Source organism: Sitophilus oryzae, unplaced genomic scaffold (assembly GCF_002938485.1).
Source record: "Sitophilus oryzae breed Bouriz unplaced genomic scaffold, Soryzae_2.0 scaffold_1193_pilon_pilon, whole genome shotgun sequence".
In the NCBI taxonomy this organism is placed as follows: domain Eukaryota; kingdom Metazoa; phylum Arthropoda; class Insecta; order Coleoptera; family Curculionidae; genus Sitophilus; species Sitophilus oryzae.
Genome location: NW_022145830.1, coordinates 94,452 through 115,805, shown reverse-complemented (window position 1 = coordinate 115,805; position 21,354 = coordinate 94,452). Strand labels below are relative to the sequence as shown.

General features: G+C 31.2%; 1 protein-coding gene across 3 annotated transcripts in view; it reads left to right on the top strand.

Moving 5' to 3' along the window:
- Positions 1-18,772, top strand: part of LOC115891741 (GTP-binding protein REM 1) — a 282,470-nt gene extending 263,698 nt beyond the window's left edge. For all 3 annotated transcript variants that reach the window (XM_030912285.1, XM_030912283.1, XM_030912282.1), the window contains 2 exons: positions 11,593-11,743; positions 17,544-18,772. In XM_030912285.1, the coding sequence (XP_030768145.1) occupies positions 11,593-11,743; positions 17,544-17,658 (266 nt within the window). In that variant the 3' untranslated portion in view covers positions 17,659-18,772. The remainder of the gene's footprint in view (positions 1-11,592; positions 11,744-17,543) is intronic.
- Positions 18,773-21,354: the final 2,582 nt, after the last annotated feature.

The window sequence follows — 21,354 nt, the reverse complement described above, 5'->3', positions numbered from 1 at the left end:
ATTTTGTTTTAAGCAAAAATGTCAAAAATTGACATATGATATGTCACTCTATTCAGAATGTAATTTTCTATCGAATAAAGTCAAAAAACACCGAGAGTGCCATTTAAAAATCAAATGCTGTAGTCACTTCCGGTGAAACAGGAAGTGGCCGAAAAGAATTGAATACGTCAATCAATCCTAATTTATGTCATATACTAACATACTAAATATCGTTTTTTTGTCTGATAAAATAAAAAAGTTATATACAGGGTGGTCCGAACTGTATTCCGGAAACTTCGGCGGCATATTCTGCAGATAAAAATAAGTAAAAAAGTTCGTATAAATGTATGTCCTAAAAGGCTTAGTTTCGGAGATACAGGGTGTAGAAGTTTCATTTTTATTTCGATTTTTTCCAAATAATTTCTGAAGTAACGTCAATATTTGGATGAAAATTGGTGTCTGGGAGTTTTTTGACATGATAAATTTGATTTTGATGTCAATATCGATATTTGATGTCCTACTAGTAGAGGGCGCCACCTACATATTTTTTAACTGGTTTGAAGAGTAATAGCTCTTCGTTCGTACCTGTATAAAACTACTAAGTAAAAAAATATACATTTACGACGTTTTCCACGTGAAAAAGGTCTCTTGGTAAAAATCGCTACGAGTAATGGTTTTCGAAATATTTGGAATCTTAATTATCAATACATTTGGAATCTAAATTATCAATACATATCATCATTGAAAAAAATAAAAATTTCTATTATATTAAATCTACTCAAAGTGTTCATTTTTCGTCAATAATGACATGTATTGACTATTTCCATTCTAAATATCTTGAGAACGGTTGCTCGTAGCGATTTTTACAAAGAGATATTTTTTACGTAAAAAGTCACAGAGATGTATATTTTTTTGCTCGGTAATTTTATACAGGTGCGGACAAAAAGTTATTAAGCTTCAAAACAGTCAAAACACATGTAGGTGGCGCCCTCTACTAGTAGGAGTCATCTTGACATCAAAATCAAATTTCTCATGTCAAAAAACTCCCAGACACCAATTTTCATCCAAATATTGATGTTACTTCAGAAATTATTTAGAAAAAATCGAAATAAAAATGAAACTTCTACACCCTGTATCTCTGAAACTAAGCATTTTAGGACATACATTTATACGAACTTTTTTACTTATTTTTATCTGCAGAATATGCTTCCGAAGTTTCCGGAATACAGTTCGGACCACTCTGTATAGAGGTGAGCCACTTTTGAGACGCACCCGGTATATTATTATTATGCAAATCTGCAACTAAATAGTCGGCCGACTAAAAATTGCCTGTCAGCGCATATCATAAGGCTGCGCAATGCTATCAAATGGCTCCGTGAATGTATTATTTACACTTTTGCAACTAAATAGTCGGCGGACTGAAAATTACATGTCAGCATGTAGCCAAAAGTCCCCAAAAAAATCCTCTAACTTAAGAAATGAAAATGGTCGAAAAGAAGAGTTTAATAAGTTGATGGTTTAACCAATTCAACAAGACAGTGTTTAACATTTATTTAGTTTTATATAAATATAACTTATTATAAAAATGACACTATTGCGATATTCTTCCAATTAAATAGTAACAATAATTTGCGATTTTACAATTTTGGAAGAGACTTAAATTTGTAGGAATTTAAACTTAAAAATGGTTATAAAAATTGCATACAAAGTCAGATATATTTCTAAAAGAGAACATGATATCCTTAATACTTTTATCAGGAAATAGAGAGAGTCCTGTTGTCTCAACTTGTGTCATTCTCGTGCAAAGCGCATTAGGAAGTTTATTTAGATCATTGAATCCTCGCTACGAGCTAAAACCCTAAAACTGAAACTGTTCTTCCCTCAGACACCTTAATATTCCTTCAGCTTTCCCTCAGAGTAACAAAAAAATATAGAAATAATATTCTTCTAGAAATATTCGTTCGTGTAATATTTTTTCTAGTTTAGAGCCATATTTTTTAAACGTATATAAAATAGATATAACAAAAATTATTTTTGGCTCCCAATAACAAATATTTTGCAAAAATAGTTCCACTCGTGTATAGTGATCTTTCATATTTATAATTGAAATAACTGAACAAAAATTTTAAATAAATTTTAAATCCTAGAATTTTTTTCGTAGCATTTTTTAATTCGCCGAATTACTGCAAAAATTATTATCAAAAAGCCAGTTAGATAAATAATAGAAAACGCATATTTAACAAGTTTAATTATAAAAGCCCATTCAGGCAGATGTTTAGAATTAAAATACGGTTTTATCATTCTACTTGCAAATAGTAGCGCAATAGTAATTAATGGTATACCTACTGGAACTACTTTATACATCGATTAAATTAACAAAAAATATTGATTTAATGTGTTTTGTAGTAAATCCTCGAATTAATAGGTATATCCTAATAAAATTTAATTTCCTAATTATAAAAGTAACTAAAATTATAATGTTGATATCAATTTACATTGGAACATTTGGTGTAAAGGCGCGTCCACTTCCCATTGCTCGTGATCCTGCTCGCGCTCTTGCTTCTGATTGTGCATGCGTTGCTTGCGCTTCCTGTTTGTCGTGTTTTTCAAGATCTTTCGGCTCGCAAGCAACGGCGTCTACATTGTAATGTAGTGCTTGCGTTCGTGCTGACCGGACATGGATGATACCGGAGTATTTTTAATAGAGGCTAGGACACAAAGAGAAAAAAGGTGGTGTTGGATATTTTGTAGCGTTTTTTTTAAAACATTACCACTGCGAACGGCAGCTTTTCATCGGAGAGCAGTCGTGGGTAAGGTATTTCACTAGAGAGAAAACTAATCAATAACAATAAACAAAAAAATACAGATATTGGGCGCCAGGCATGTACAGAGAAAGAAAACACAGTTGTATATTACTTAAAACTAATGACTATATTTATTCATGATGTTCTTTGCTGGTAGATGACATTGTAGAGTTCTAATAAATATATAGTGGTTATATGTCAAAAAAATGGTATTAAGAGTTGTACTAAATATCTATGAAAGTAATACCATTACAAGACGTAATGCAATGAAACCTAAGATCTAAATCATATTTTAAATATTAAATCGACATTAATGTTCTTGACAATCTAACCACTAAACATAGTCTGTACGATATTACTTAAGAGATGTACATTATTGTTTAAGACTGAAAATGTTTTAGATGTTAAATGTAAAACTAGAACTTAAATCTACACTTAGCAGTTCTTTATGTAACCTTGCTTCAAACAGTAGCAGCGTGAGGTGGTCTCGCATCTCTGTACTCGGCCATCCAATACAACAAAAGAGGCCAGAATGAGGACACCATGAATTGGAACAACCGTAACTACTAACTAGCTTATGGATGGGAACGAAGCAGCATGGGGCTTACGCTGTATCCATACTGTGGCAATATGGGGACTACCCGTACCTTGGAACACTACTAGGACCTTGGATAATGCCCGAGCCTTGGAATCAGTACATAGATATGGGACACCTGCCCATACCTTGCACACCGTCCGTCCATAAGACAATGTACGTCCATAAGATAATGTACGTCCATAAGACCCTAAAAATACGAAACTCTTGTTTAAAACCAAACAAGGTCTAATAAACAAAATAAACCTACCTCGAAATACTTCCGAGGGCTCAATAATAAACAAAGAAACTGAATACCGAATCCTATGAATGAAACCAAACTAAAAACTTAACAAACAACGCAAACAGCTCGAGCGCCTCGAACCGCGGAAAAGTATGCTCGCATGGCTCCGAAGCGTCTCTTCGATGTACCGCGACAGAGCCGAACAGTCGAAACAGGCATTTTATGAGATCGCGAGCACGTGGAGCACCGCGAGCGTCGCGTCGCGAGCGCTGCGAACATCTCGCTCCGACCGACGGTTTGCCATGTTTCCCTTGTTCCACGTGTTCGTTCGGCCTGCTCGCGAGCTATGTGGACGCAGCTTAACAAAAGAAAATTACATAAATCTACTCGTATTACAATTTGCGTTACTTTATTTTATACTCTAGATACACATTTTACTAACCATGTTTAACTATTATTAACTAAATGTAATAACACCAATCGAGAATAACAAGAAATTACAGGATACTAGGTCCACTGGAGAGCATCAAACTTTAAAAAAATAAACACATTTTTCCGATACTTTAAGAACCGTTATTCCGATTTGAATGAGATTTTGGGTTTGGGTGACTATGTCTTTATATCTATTAGAATTCCATTTATGTAGGGATGGGGTAGTTTTCACGTTTCCCGTATTTTTTCTTGATTTTTGTGAAAGTCAAATGTAAGAGCACTTAGCAAAACATAGACACCTAAAATCTCATTCAAATCGGAATAACGGTTCTTAAAATATCTGAAAAAAATGTGTTTATTCTTTTAAAGTTTGATGCCCTCTAACGGATAAACAAAGCACTTTCGTATAGAGGTAAATTGGATCCAATGAACTTATTTTGATTCACCCTGTATTATTGCATTTTTGGCTTCCTTACAGATTACTTTTGATAATCCTATAGATATGAGTAAATATATTCCGATAGTTTTAGAAATATTAATAAAGAAATAAAAATAAAAAATATATTTTCTTCAGCCTTTCTTAAAAAAAATAGTATGTCCTGAAATCAAAATTATATTAGGTATTTACTTTAAATGGTCTGGACTTACTTTGATATAAGTATGGTAATCACATAAATCATACAGGATGTTCAAAATTATACGCCAAACTTTCTTAAATATAAAATAATCTTCGTTTTTTTTAACCGTAACACCCTGTATATTATTTTCTCAATGGGTGACATTAGCCAATATGGGTTTTTAAGGAAGGTTTCAGAAAAATTCATCTCAGTTCGAATAGTTTCTCACATTCATGAAATAGATATAAGATATATCCATGAAAAACTTTTAAAATAGTTCTTTTGTTTGTTAAAGAATACTGCAGTAAGGTCTCAAAAGTCTCATCATTTTTTACAATACATTATTCAACATTTTTTTTCAAATTCTTATTTAAATAACTATTCGGAATATAATACAGAAACTAACTAGTATTTTTTTATTTTGTTTTTAAATTTACCGCATACAATATGTTGGCACTTTACTTAAAAACTCACTAATTAGAAAAGTCTCAAGACAGAATCAATAAGTGAACGACTTTTACCTTTAAATTCCCTTCGAACCTTTCTACGTGACCCAGTCACCTATTAAATCCCTTAGAATCAACGAACGTAGAGGATTATGGCAAGCTTCTTGAATATTAATTGCAATCCCCTGTTGGTTTTACGCCTTCGGCCATCTTTCATCTTTATCTCTCTGTTAAGAGCTCTCGGAATCTTCTATACTTCTCATCCTACAAAAAGTTTTATTTTTGTTCCCTCTAATACTCATGTCTTTTGGATAATATAGACAGATATTTGATTTGTGTCTTATATTCTTAATATCTATTTGTTCTCAATTTTCTTTTCTTTTTGTTCTAAGGATTCTCAAGATATTTGTTTTTCTTTTAATGGGAAAAACGAGAAAATTCAAAATAAAATTTAGAAAAGGAACTGATTGACTTTCCAACCGATTTTCTTTGAGCGATACAACAATACAGGGTGAATCTTAAATAAGCGCAAATATTTTTAAGGGTAGTATATTTAGACCCCAGAAACATGTCTATGAGGTTTTTTCGCGAAAAAAAAAATTGAAAATTTGGAATTTTTTGAAAAAAAAATTGGAATTTATTTTAATTTTTAGTTAAAAACATTAAATCTTGATAATATGGCAACATAGGTAGTACATTAAATTTTCAAGACAAGACATTTTCAACCCAGAAAAGATCCAGTGGTTCTCAAAATATAAGCGAAAAATCATTTTTTTTTTGCGTTGGGTTTGTTAAATTTTCAAAATAAAATATCTCGGTTATTTTGGACTTATTTGGAAAACGGTAAAGAGAAAATATGTATCAAATTAGAAATTGCGGAGAATATAAATATTTAGGTTTAAAAATCACTCAAGTTGGAGTCTTCAATACGGCAATCAAAGATCTAAATTCTCAAGGTAGAAAAGCTATATCCTTGATGATGAACAGAATTCTATTCAAAGGATGTGAGACGACAGGCTTCCAAAACAACGACAATGGATGCCCCAACTTAGCCAATCGCCGAAATGCATACATGCGTATGGAAACCTTCCCTGCCACATAGTCTACGTGACCATTGCCTGGAAACTTATATGGTGAAATTTTGATAAAATAATTTAGTACTCACTAAAAACACGGTACGTCGCTAGTGGTAGGAAAAATAATTTTTAGAGGTTACTAGTTTATTTGGTTGCCTGTGATATGCATATACAGGGTGTTTCCTAATTAATCTAAAAAATAAAAAATCGTTAGAAAACGGCTTCAGGTGGGCTCTTAATAAGTATATTTATTTTTTCTCGGCAACCGTTGATGAACAAGAAAAACTCAAAAGATCAATTTTGTTGAAAAAGGATGGTCAGTCAAGAAAAAAATATATGTTTTTTAAAAAAGCAGTAGTGTACCATTTATGTTAAGCAAAATATCGATTTTTTTTAAAATTTTTAACACCATGTAGATCAGAAAGGAAGTACTTTAGACCCAATGGTTATATAAAAATTGTTTTAAGAAGACATGAGGAATCACACCACAATTTTTTAGACTAATTAGAAAAAACCCTGTATATTGTCAACTTGACAATGATTGTTGATAAATCAAAAAATACCTTTTCTGTGAAAAAAACCCGATTTTCGCAGGAAAAATTTTGGTTTTTATTGAATTTCGGCCTACGTCTGCATATACCGGTATGTTTTTTAATATTCTTATCTATCTAAATTTTAAATATCATAGTCAGAAATAGTTTTATTATTTATTAACTGTAAAAATGGTATACTTATAAGTTTTGCCAAATATTGTGATTTACTTTTTACCTTGTAGTCAAAATTTATATTTAATAAACTGTAAAATATATATATTCTTATGTTTTATTAAAGTTACTTTGATATACTAATATATCAGTGTAACTTTAAAACTAAATCCTTGAAATCAAATATAAAGATAAAAAATATTTACAGCAAAAAAAGGCGAAGGCGCTGGGTTAAACGTAGTCTCTACTAAGAACACGGAGGGGCGCTTTGACCCAAAATTTTACTATTAAGTTTCATATCTATCTTAATAGAAGATTATATTCTTTTATCTATGTACGTGACTTTCAAAACTCAGTTTTGTGTCAAACTTTATTCCCAGAAATCGGACACTGCAGAAATCTACTTTACATTTTGTTTTAAGAGAAAAAATAACTCTTTCTGTTTTGGTGTCATTCAGGCATAATCGGTTTACCTGAAACCAGTCACCAACATTTAACAAAATCGATTCAAAATTAGTTTGAATTTCTTCAGGGGATTTCCGAGCACATAAGATAGTAGTGTCATCGGCAAACAAAATCAAATTATTCTGAAGTGTAGCCACGGGTAAATCATTAATGTAAATTAAAAACAATAAAGGTCCTAATACTGAGCCTTGCGGAACCCCATATTTTACAACACTCACATCAGAGAGCGTACCGTTGGCTAATGTTTGTTGAGATCGGTTTACAAGATAATCAGCCAATAATTTCGAACTCAAATTATTTACTCCATAATATGAAATTTTCTGTAAAAGTATGTTGTGATCCACACAATCAAAGGCCTTGGTAAGGTCACAGAAGACCGAACTAACGTAGTTAAAACGCTCTCAAAACCCTCAATTATATCTTCCATCAAACGGATGCAAGCCATTGTTGTAGATTTTCCTTTACGAAACCCAAACTGATTCTCTATGAACAAGTTATTAGATTCAAAGTAATGTGTTAACTGGTGTTTCAATAAACATTCAAAAATTTTTGAAAGTGTGGGTATTAAAGCCTATAGGTCTATAATTATTCACACTTTCACGATCACATTTTTTAAATGCTGGTACGATTTTGGAAATTTTTAAACAACTGGGATACATACCGTTTCTTATACATCTATTGAATAATTTAGTTAGAGGATATATTAATAAATATATTACTTATTTAACTAGTGAAATGGTCATGTTATAAATATCTTTACTATGCTTATTTTTTAACGAATTTACGGCGTTTCGAGTTTCTATGAAAGTTACCTCTCTAAAGGAAAAATTTAGATTTAAAGGTTTATTAGAAAATTTTGTTATATAGTCAAGCACTGTGCGATTTTCTACGCTCAGAGACTTTACAATATTTTCGGTTATATTCACAAAAAAATCGTTAAAATTATTTGCGCTAACATTCGTACTCACAGTATATTTTATAGGACCTCTGTATGAATTTATTATATCCCATGTAGCCTTCACTATATTGTCAGCGTCTTTAATATATTTCGAGTTTGCTTGTTTTTTGCAAAAAGTAATTTTTGCTTTGTATTTTTTCCTAAAAGACCTTAATTCAGTATTGATTTCCGAGAAATTATAATTGTTTTTCAATAGGCAGTGTTGCCATTCTGTTCCCCTATAAGTAACTGTCCAGTTAACAATCTGTGTATAATAAGAAGTTTCACTTCAAATATGCGCATATAGTGCACATACGATTTTTTTAGCTATGCTTCTTTTCGCTCTGAGCACCATGTCTGGTTTGGTCTGGTTTTATACTTGTTTCGATTTCAACCTCCTCCTCCACTTCTCATTGTTTACGTACAGCAACGAGAGAGATTCGACTAAAAATATCGGGTTTCCGTAGTCCTTTTGTTTACCTTTGCCGTTTAAAAGTCTGGAGCTATAGAGAAGACGGCTCGACGCTCGACGCCACGCTACGTCCGTTCCGCTCTATTACCGAATGTTTTGATAAAAACTTAGCGCCGCCGCCGGTGCCGGTGTTTCGCTGTTCGAAATGCAGTCGTCTATTCCCAATGTTCAACTCGAAATAAAGTGGATGTGGCACGTTACCGAGGGTTTTAAATTATTAAAGAGATGAAATGAAAAGCACTGGTTTGGTTCTTAACAGTATTGGCACTATAGAGGGTGCTACAAATTTGAGCTACGAGCATTGATATCTCTGTAACCGTAAGATACGAACATGGTTAAATTGGGGCAAAGTTGCGCTTTGGGATATTCACCAAGGCGCCATCAAAAAAGTTTTTTTAATCGATTTTCAAATTAGCTGATAATTTGTGAAATACAGAGACCAATTTATTTTTTTTTAATACGAACCTGAATTTTCTATTTCAGGTTTTAAAAGAACTCGGTCTCCTGAATACAATGATATGACACACTTTATACTTTTTTTGGTTTTGGTTACCTTAACAACAATAAAACTATTTAATTATCATTTAAAATAATTTCAAGTCCAAGTCTGTTTTTTTAAATTGTTTAATTTTATTATATTTATCGCAACAATATTGATCAGCGCTAATTAACATTGAAAAAGGAAAATCGAGCCAATTGGAAGATTCAAATAAATATTATCCAGCTCAGCAATTTAAAGATATTATTTTTAACTTTTTTTATTGTGAATTTGAAATCTCAGTGTGCGATCTAATAATATTAAGCGTAGTTATCACTAAATCAACTTCTACAAACTAGATTCTAATGCTCTACATGTTCGAAAGGGTTACCATTCTCCCTATTGCAGAAATTTATTTTTCGTTCAATTTTATTTGTAGTTCTTTGAACTTTCTTCTTATACTTACGAATGCATTTTGTGCTCTTTATTGTAAATGTTGAGATGTATTGATTTCACTTTACCAATAACGTCAAGTAATGTCCCCCAACAGGTCCAAGAACCTCGCTGGCTACTGCTCTGACATTTCCAGTCCATCTTCCGGGGAAATGATTTGATTGTTTATATTTTATTATATTTATGTTATTCATTTTATATTATTGTTACGTTTTTCGTCGGTTCCGTGTGGATAGAAAGTCACAATTTATTTAAACACTATTTATTTAACACTAATTAACAAAACTAATAACGATAAACGACTTATAGAACTATTTACAAACGATTTATAACTAAGAATTTATTTTTGAATTTTTAGCGCGTCAACTGTATATTTATAACTGCCCTCTCTAGGCCACTGCCGCCGGCTTTTATACCGACAGGTAAAAGAAATCTAGAATAGTCCAAAGATCGTTAGGCGCATAGAGAAGGTTTTCGAATGTTCTCGTATGTACGAGTCCATTCTAGTGGGTCTCGATTCTTCTCGAACGAATTATCAGCTAATTAGAAAATCTAAAAATACTAATCTATCAGGTAGCCCTAATAAAGTGGCTGGAGAATGTGCAATTAGTATTTTGATTTTCTAAAAAGTAACGACAGGAAAAAATAAAATTGATTTTCAAAAAAATCTGTTTTTCCAAAAAACTCCGCAATCCTTGAAATTTTTAAACTTTTTTGATGGCGTCTTGGTGAATACCGAATATTAGAGCGCAACTTTATCCCAATTTAACCATGTTCGTATTTACCGAGATACCAATGCCCGTACCTCGAATTTGTATCACCCTGTATGCCATGTGCTATTTGAAAACGAACTCACATTCACGTAGAGGGTGTTCCTTTAAGAATAGCATTTCGCTGTATCTCAAAAAGTACCTCTCGCCAAAGGAGAACATTAGATAGGTTTTTATACCGTTATATCTCGGTTCCCATTGGATGAGAAATGTCATCGATCGTCATTTCATAGCCATCGCTGACGCCGTTTTTATTCGATCATACGGTATTACCCGTAGAGCCTGTGGTAATAAATATGCATAACTAAAGGTGCCATGAGAAATTGCTGGAAATTATTTTCAAGTTTGAGGAATGGCCGCTAGAGGGCGCAACTGCTATGGCATATAAGAAAATTGAATTTTTACAAAATTTTGCTTAGATAAGTGGTACTATAAGTAATGGCTAGGTCGTCATCTTCAGCAAATTTCGGATTTTTTAACAAGTTTACTCCATCTGCTAAAATGCAGTGGTAGAGAAAGGTTAGATCCAGACTGGGTAATGGCAATCCACCAAACTAGGGCTTCTTTAAAAAAAGCGTTCGTACTGTATATTATACCATATAAACAATACTATTGAGCATTTAACAGTAAATGCTAGGGGGCGTTGTTTTACAATTTGGCAGACATGTCGCGTTTTTTCAAAAAAATTAATTGCAATAGTATGTGTTATTTAAGCTGATAAAAAAGGAATAAAAGCTTAAAAAGGCAGCGAAAACCGCATCTTAATATTTTTTCAAACTGATGATACTGAAAATTCTTTACTTTTTCATCCCTGTATATGATATAAACACGTGGCATTCGTGAAAGGTCAAGATACAATTTGTAAAAAAAACTAAATTAAGAAGAGGAAATTGATGTTAAACTTGTATGTAAATTTTGTTCATTCCAGTGAAGCTTTCAAAGTAAGACGGGTTATTATTTACCGATCTGATATTTTACAGAAAATAGCATTAGCTATGCCATTGTTTCGCATACAAACGAGTACTCTACTCCACAGGATAAACGTCCGACAAATGTTAAAACAACGAGTAATTCTGTAATTCAAGACAAACCATTAATTATCAAGTTAATTTTCATTAATCAGCTTATGTTTTGTTTACAGATGGTAAATGTGTGGCCTGTATGTTTAAAGCAAAATTCATAGAAATATCAGTGGGCATCAATCACAACGTAGACGAATTACTGGTGGGCATTCTGACGCAAATTAGACTGAAAGCTGAGAACTACGATGACAGCAGTCACCAGCAACAATGGTAAGTAATCTTATTAAATTTGAATTTTCAGAATTGCATTATTAATGAGACTCGTGCATGAGATTTCGTACATCTTATTTATATTATAAATCAATATAGAGTTTCATACCACGAATCGATGATTCAGAGTTCGAATCCGGGTCGGGGCAAAGACTTTTTTAATTTATTTTCGTTTATAATCTGATAGTAAAGTATTAAATATTTGTTTTTATTTAATTACCAGAATTATTTAATACTTTACTCTCAGAATATAAACGAAAATAAAATAAAAAAAGTCATTGACCTGACCCGGATTCGAACTCTGAATCATCGGTTCGTGGTCTGAAACTCTACGCACTGCGCTATGGTGACATGTTCGATTTATATTCAATACTAGAACTTATAGGACTAAATTAATAAAAAAATATAGGATCTTTTTCCGATGCGCAGTAGTGAACGCAACGGGTATCGGCAGCCAGACGGGCCGCATGCTGTTCCAGAGAGCATAGTAAAAGATATATCAAAGGGCCAGACATCTTAAAATACTATATCGAGAACGTTGTTAGCTCTTAGACTATTAGATTTTAAGAAGTAAGGACAATGTAAATAGTATTTGGCGCTATTCTTATAACGGTCGCGGTCTTTTTCTGAAATTATGTGGCCAAAATATTATTTATTTAAAGGTATTATTCAATTTTCCTTTCATTTTTTTTAATAAAATGCCAGTGTGTTGTATATAAGAAACTTTATTTTATATAAGGACATGTATGAAATACCTATGAAACATTGGAAACCGACGTTATGCCACGATCCACAATGGTTTTTGCAGTTCACAACACAGCTTTTTAAGTTTTTAATGCCACTTTTTCACAATTATCTCGGGTTTGAGTTAATAAAATCGAAATTAAACTCACAAGATAGCAATTATTACTTTGAAAATGGACGCTTTAAACACTTTTCGGTATTTTTTCAATGAGGGCAGTTTAAATTTTGAAAAATTTTATAATTTTTGAGGATTCTGACTTTGACAAGAAAAACTCACGAGAAAAACTTATTTCTGTTCCTGTTTGCGGTTGTTCTTAGCAACCGCTATAGCAGCGCCATACATCGTATGCACCCCAAAACAATTATAAGTTTTGGCGGCAAGCCGAGCATTCCAATCTAAACTTGTTTCCTTTATCTATGCGATGCATGACGGATGCACATGAACTTACTTTTAACTGTCCTTTATATCTCCTGTCAGATGTCATTTCAAAATAATTAAATTATTATTATAAGCCTAGACTATAGATTACATAAAGCTGAAATTGCTTTAGATTAAACTAAAATCTTATTATTTAACGTATCCTAAATTTGTTGTTCTGGTATATTTTGATCTTCTGTTATTTTTCCTTCTGTCTGACATTAAAGAATATACGGTACGAACAAAAACGGTGTCCAGTTGGCTTGGAAATGACGATCTATGACATTCCCCATATAATTTTACATATATAATGACAGCTATCTTCATTTCATATCCATCGCTTACGCCGTTTTTTTTTTCGATCATACGGTATATGAGTTATGTTAAAATTACAGTAAATAACATTAGGTAAAAAAATGTACATTAGTTCAGCAAGGAACTCTGCAACAAAAATCAAACGAATATATGGTTTCAATTTAAATAAACGGATATCACAGTTTAGTAAATTATGAAAGTATTACATTTATATAATTTTTTCACCCGAATGTCCTTTATTGTTGTTTGGCGTAGCTTAAATATGTTCTTTTGTTTACTTCTTATAGTCTAACATGAATAACGAATTCGAATAGCTAATAAAGGAAATTTGATGAAAAATATGTACATGAGATCACAGATTCTGTAAAAAAAGAGTTTATGTTATTGAAAAAGCCTGGATTTTTGCCGTATAGGAGGTATATGTTCTCCCGTTTTCAGATGCAACAAAAAAAAAGAACTATTTAAATTTTCTAACTATAATTATTCATAAGACTGCACTTTAGTTTTTATCAGATACGTCAGATTATACAGGGTGGTTCAAATTGTATTTGAGAAACTTCGGCAGCATACTCTGTAGATAAAACTAAGCAAAAAAGTTCGTATAAATTTATGTCATAAATTGCTTCGTTTTAGAAGTTTAATTTTTGTTTCGGTTTTTTCCAAATAATTCCTGAACTAAAGTCAATATTTTGATGAAAATTGGTACCTGAGTGTTTTTTGACATGAAAATTTTTATTTCGATATCAATATGGCTCCTATTTGTAGGAGGCGCCACCTATATGTTTTTTTAACTAATTTGAAGATTAAAAACTTTTGGTCCGTACCTGTATAAAACAACTGATTAATAATTAAAAATATACATTTCCGAAAAATGTTTGCGTACAAAATGTTTCTTGGTAAAAATCGTTAGGAGCAACCGTTTTCAAGATATTTGGAATGGAAATGGTCAATACATGTCATTATTGACAAAAAATAAGCATGTTAACTAGATAGTTAGTTCACTGATTTTTTTTAGCTAACTATGAATTTTTATAGTAGAAAAAAATACAAATAATCATTAAATAACAATTAGTAGTAGCGGAATTTGGAGAAAGCCATAAAAGCAAAAATAAAAGTCAAACATTTTTGCTACATCTTTCTATTAATTTTTATTGCGTTATTATCATTTATTTATTATTTCTTATAAAGATCTAATGGTATAATTTAAAAAAATTAGTAAGAAATAAAAAAACATATACAGAATTATTCACCTCATTCGGAGTATTGTAGCCACACGATCAGATTTTTAGAAGTTTTGAGCGATGGGATCTTTGGAGGACTACTAAAGCTACAATTTAAAATGATTTTCCAAAGATACAGAGTGTCTCAAATAGGTAACAAGTATCATAGTTGTATATTTTAATGAAACACCCTGTAAATTTTTAGTTTCTACGATTAAAATAAAATCCAATTTAATTAAGGTTTGGATGACTGATTTTGATATATTTACGATTTTGTGAAAATACAGTAACAATTTTAATGCTTCATTTCTCTAGGCGTATTGTTTTAAAACCAAATATTGTACTAAATTTTGTGTTGAGATAATAAAAATAATACTACCTCATATAGAGTAGGTATCTAAAAATTTATTTTAAATAATTACTACCTTTAAACGGCAATAACTTCTTTAATTTAAATGGAACACCCTATATATTTTACGATAATCAGATGCACAATTTAATTGTCTATAAAATTGTTTTATTTCATTTTTTACCTATCTCTTCAAGGTTTCGTAGAAAATGCATTTTCTTATAATTTAGACCTTATTTATCAATATACCCATGGAATCTTGACTTTTTGGATTATTTTTAAAGATATAACAAATTTTCAAAGAATACGAATACTATTATTATCGATATAGTTCCCTTATTTTATTAAAATTATAAAATTTATGAAATATAACATTAATTGACTGTTTGCGTTGATTAATACTTGCTCCAAATACTAAAAAAACTGAATTTTTTATGTGTATTACTTTTCGACCGATAAGATAACGAGACTATTTATTACCTAACATTGAAGCCCGTGATCTCGCCGAAATTTGGTTCCAACAAGATGGCGCCAATTATCATACAGCCCGTGAAACCATGGCTTTACTGCGAGAACGATTCGCTGAACAGATCATTTCACGTGTCAGATCAAGTGCCATCACACCTCTAGACCTTTTCCTTTGGGGCTATGTGAAGTCTAAATTCTCCATGGATAATATTTGTTTAAATAATATTTAAAAAAATACCTCCAAATGAATTACCAGGTATATTGAGGATGGCATTTATTAACAAGCTAAAGCACTGATATGATATTTTGAACCACTCTAAAATTATGGTTAAGTATGAATATGCAGATATATTTCAGATATATTTCCATTGGTAGGTACAATATAGAAATACTAGTGGTACGACTTGAGCAAGCGGTTTCCTGAATCGTAGCATTTGTAAGGCTTTTAGAAAATTGACATTTCTGTTAAAATAATGCTAATAAATCTGGAGAAATATATAATTGTGGAAAAGATCAAACTAAAGATGCGCAATAATCTCAACCATGCAATCCGAAAAATTTGGTAAATTTTTTAACTGTTTTGATAAGCGATACTGTTTACTACTCTTTCTTACCTACTCTCCAATATCAACTATAGGATCTTGAAATTTAATATTTTATAATCTATACTGTTTTTGATTTCTACTGAATTCACTTGGATATAACTTCATTAAACTGCCTAGTTAATCTAGGCTCAGTTTTCAAGTTCACTTATATACTTCCTTTCAAGTTCAGATTAAAGCAGAGCCTAGTTAAAAAGAACGAAGAATTTAATCAAAGGATAAAGAAGAGAAAAGAAGGGTATTTAACCAGAAGACAAAAAATCTAATTTTAGACAGACCAGACGCTGGAGTAATTAATGCAATTGAAGTAATTATAAATTTCATTTTTAAGATGCTAGGATATTACATTTTTTATTAGTGGGTTATTTACTAGAAAGAGACATTTGGTTCATTTAAAGACCTAGAATAAATTAGTATTAAACTTAAGCTGGCTAATATTCTTCTGTACACCAAAAAAAGAATGGGAGTTCCAAAAAAGCTTTCTATTTCAGATTTTTCGAGTATGATACAACCAAAAACTCTATAGTGTTACTTAGATGAATACTACAAATTAATTATTTAAGATCTAAGGTTTAGGAGTATTTTATGTAAAAGTTTCATTGCCCAAAATATTTTGTTTTTTTTTGCATTACTATATTAAGAGTTATTTAGTTTTTCTTGGTTTAATAGACATTGAAATTTTTCATTTTTTTTTCTTCTTTTATAAGCTAAACGCTAACTAAAATTCAAAATTTGAAGTTTGTGAGACTTCTAGAAGGTATACCGGGTGCGTCGCAAAACTGACTCACCCCTATAACTTTATTTTTTCAGATAAAAAAAACGAGATTTGGTATATTAGTACCTATATGACATAATATGACATAAAATAGGATTGATTGACGTATTCAATTGTTTTCGACCACTTCCTGTTTCACCGGAAATGACAACAACTTTTGATTTTTAAATGGCACCCTCAGTATTTTTTTTACTTTATTCGATAGAAAATCACATTCTGAATAGAATATCATATGTCAACTTTTTGACATTCTCGCTTAAAAAATGTGTCGCTGTGTTAAAAACACTAATTTTTAATCAAGGAGCCTCGGAAAAATAAATTTGATCGTCTAATGTTTTTCGTGTCTTGTTTTCATCCTAGCAATATTAAAAGCTGCACAAATCGTGTTTTAATCATATCTCAATTTTTTTCAAATGGAACGAGGGTGGCTCATTAGCATATTTGGAAAAAGAATTTTCTTACGAATAACTTCATACCACAATGTATGATGTAAGCATTTATAAAATTACATTAACATGCTCTCATAAGTACCGTATGATCGGAAAAAACGGCGTCCAGTTAGCTTGGAAATGAATATAATTTTACATGTAAAATGATAGCGATGTTCATTTCATAGCCATCGCTGACGCTGTTTTTTCTCGATCATATTGTATTTTGCGACAAAATTTGAGTAAGAATTTTAACAGAAAATCTGACATAAACTTTTTTCCTAAACAGAGGTTTCCTTTTATACCGTATGGTCGAAAAAAAATGGCGTCCAGTTGGCTGAGAAATGACAATCGATGACATTTCCCATATAAATTGACAGCGATCTTCATGTCATAGCCATCGCTGACGCCGTTTTTTTTAGATCTACGGTACTATACTCGTAAAATACATATCAGTAATTAATTTTTTTTATTATTTTAGGTATAAAAGCAGAGGAATGGTAAAGGCCAGCATGAAAGCCAGACAGATGTTCACATGGTTATTCGGTAAAGAGGATTCGAAATTTAAAAATTGCGAAAATCTCCATATCTTATAAGAAAATTTTAGGTAATATTAACATTTCTAGCTCTTAAGTTCTCTTCTCCTTCTCTAATCTTGCGTACGCCAAACAAATATTTTTTGGATTTTTTTACATAAAAATACTTATATTAAATTTTGATCAAAATTAAGATTCATAAAAAAGATCATAGATAACGGAATTAGACATTTTAGAACAAGCAAAACTTTTTTATGAAGAATGCATTTTTCTCAAAATGTCAATAATAAAAAAGTTTTTCCTCTTGTAAGGACAATCCGGGGACATACTGTATAATACAAAAGGAACAGAAAACAAAGTAACCACCTCAATCTAATATTGTCTAGAAAAAATCCTTCAACTCACTATAGTAGAAAAAAAGTACCTAACTCTGATAACATAGTTCAAAACCCGTTTTTTAAAGAACGTTTAAACATAATACCAAATATGGAGTTAAAATCAGGTAAAAGAAAGAAAAAATGTGTTTTTTTTTCAACCCTGTACAATTTATTTAATATAGTATTACAGTATGTTAAAAATCCAAAAATATTAATTTGCGTCATGCCGAAAAGAAATAAATGAAAAACGAAAAAAACACACAATCAAAGAGAATCAAATTAAACGCAACCAGAGGGCCAATAAATTGTAAAAAAAATCACGTTATCCAGTGTCTTCTATTTGAACCAAAAATTGTACTGTTGGGCTAGGCCCATATTATATATTTATTGTATAATACTTAATACTACTTCTTAAAAGGCACAAAAAGATTTTTTTTTTAATTTTGTACAGTATTCAGTGTATGACAGGCTTATTCAATATGTCCTTCTGTTTTTTATATATTATATAATAGCTCTAAAAGCCAAAGGCTCATGGCTTGATTAGTTATCTTTCTCCATTTGTTTCTGTCTTTCGCCTTTTACTCCAATCTTATCCTTCTCAAGTCCTCTTCAACATCCTCTTTCCATTTGGTTCTCGGTCTACCCTTCCTTCTCTTTACACCTATTTCACCTGTTTGTCATACTAGGAATTCTTGCTTCAGCCATTCTTTCAATGCGTCCCAGCCATCTCAGTCTTTGTGCTCTTGCTACTCCCGTTATACTCGGTGCCCGATATAGTTGCTTTTATTCTTAATTTGTCCTTCTGGTCCATATGTTGTCTATCTTCTTTCCTCCAAAAATCTTCGTCAGTATTTTTCTTTCCCAAATCTCTAGCCTCGAACTTTCCGTTGCATTGAACGTCCGCGTTTCACATGCATACAGCACTATTGGTCGTATCATTGATTGGTATATTCTGATTTTTAAACTTCTAGATATGTTCTTACTCTTAATCATTTTCTGTAGTGCGCTAACACGTCTATTTCCTGCCATTATTCTTGCTACAATTTCCTGAGTTACAATTGATTTCTTTAGAAATACGGCTCCTACATATCCTCAAACTTGTATCGTTTCTCTCTCTCAGAATCTACTTGTAGACATCTTCCCTTCCCAAAATCCTTATCTGACCACTCCATAAACTTAGTTTTCTTTTCATTAAACACTAAGCCTGCTTTTTGTGCTTAATCTTCTAGTCTTTTGGTCACCGATATCAGCTCTTTCCGATCTCTTGCTAAGATAACTCCATCTGTTTTTTAGTTTGATATGTTAAAACGATCTACTTTATTATAAAATTATACAGGGTATTAAAAGCAATAGTGCACTTTATTAAGATTTCATATACTGTAAAAGATTAAGTGATTTATTATACCTACATCATGTTTTTTATATATCTTCTTTCAAAGACTAGCCTTATTACATGACTTTCATACAGATGAGAAAATTGAATAAGCTTCGAGATAAAGTTGTATTAACGAAAATAAAACGTGTGATTTTAATGTAGAATAGAATACCTATATATTTAGGTAAGCTATATAGCAACATGGTTATGAAAACATATAGGTAATAAATACTTGAAGACGTATTTTCAATTCAACATTGCTCTAGTTTGTTTTTATTTTAGCTACGGATGTTAAAAGTCATATCTTAAATACTGTTTTGTTGATTAATCCATCCATAATCAAGGATTAATCTTAAGAATGATATACAGGGTGTTTCAAAAAATATGTGCGTGTTTTTCATATCAACATAGGTCCGATTCTGCTTTGTTTCGTAGCTACAGGGTGTTAAAATCTTATTATTTTTTCGATTTATTCTAATTTTCTTCCACCGTAACTTTTACCCTCAAAATTTCAAATTTTGAGGGTAAAAGTTACTATATAAATGCGACATATTTTAAAGCTAAAAAAGCGTCGACATATTTACCAGTGACGTGCAGATGGGTTATGACTGGAATATTTTTCTAAAAAAAGCATGTACACCACTGACTTTTTTCTCTTGTTAGCGAAATAGTGTAAACAGTTTAATACCGATTAAAAGTTGTCCTCTTGATATTTTGTCGTTTTCGGCCTCCTTGATGAGATAAACGCAATTTTATTAATTTACCTGGATTCAAGTCTGATAGAAACCTTTAAAAAATGTTAATATCATTAACTTGCGAAAGCTTTAAATAAGTACTCATTGATTCCTCATCAAAAAATATGAAAAAAAGTTCTTATAAACATGGGTATGGAAATACATAGTTTTATTAAACTATTACAGTTACAGGATTTTAAAAAATGTTAAAATAGGTTTTTTGTAATTATCTTAAATACCATTAATTTTTTATTTGAAATTGCTGTAGGTTGGACTAATAGTAATAATAACTAACAATAATAATATTTAATAATAATTTAGGTAAAATATATAATTTACTAATTTTATTTTTATTTTAATTTTATTAATTGTGATTAATAAAATTGCGTTTATATCATGAAGGAGGCCGAATTCGACAAAATATCAAGAGATAATTTTTAATTGATATTAAACGGCCTACACAATTTTGATATCAAAAGAAAAAAAGTCAGTGGTGGCACATTTTTTTAATATTCCAGTGATATCCCCATATGCACGTTCTTGATGAATTTATCGACACTTTTTTGGCATTAAAATATGTAGAACTTATAGTAACTTTTACCCTCAAAATTTTATTCGAATCACTAAAAGTACTTGGAAGAAAATTATAATAAATTGAAAGATTATTAAGACTGTAGCTAAGAAACAAAGCAGAATCGGACCTATGTTGATATGAAAAATATATCTTATTTTTTGAGGAATCTCCCCACGAAAGATAGCACATGTTTTTTGAAACACCCTGTATAGATAATATAAGCATTATAATTTTAAGGTATAACCCTAATAACTGATATTATACATCTTAGGGGATAATTCTTTAGACCTTCTATGAAATCAAGTTAATATATAAGTTTATATAATTTTTTTACGAATTTGGTATCAAAAGGTAAGGTAAAGGTACTGCTTTGCTTTATTTAAGACACACACACACACATATTTAATATTAAACATTTAATAAATCAAAATAGATAAACAAGAATAAAATTAGAGCAATGTAAGATCGAAAGTGTAATTGTATGGCCTGTTTAACCTTATTTCTTTATGATCATGCTGCCATACTACCCAGAGGCGTGCGGTCCATGGAAGCGGGGAAAGCGCCGCTTCCCTATACGTTGACAAAAAGACAACAATGTTGACAAACAATTTTAATTAATAATTCGAATGTCTATCGGTACTCATCTCGAATGTCTGTAGGTATACATAAATATTTTTCGACTTTTTTAATTACCTT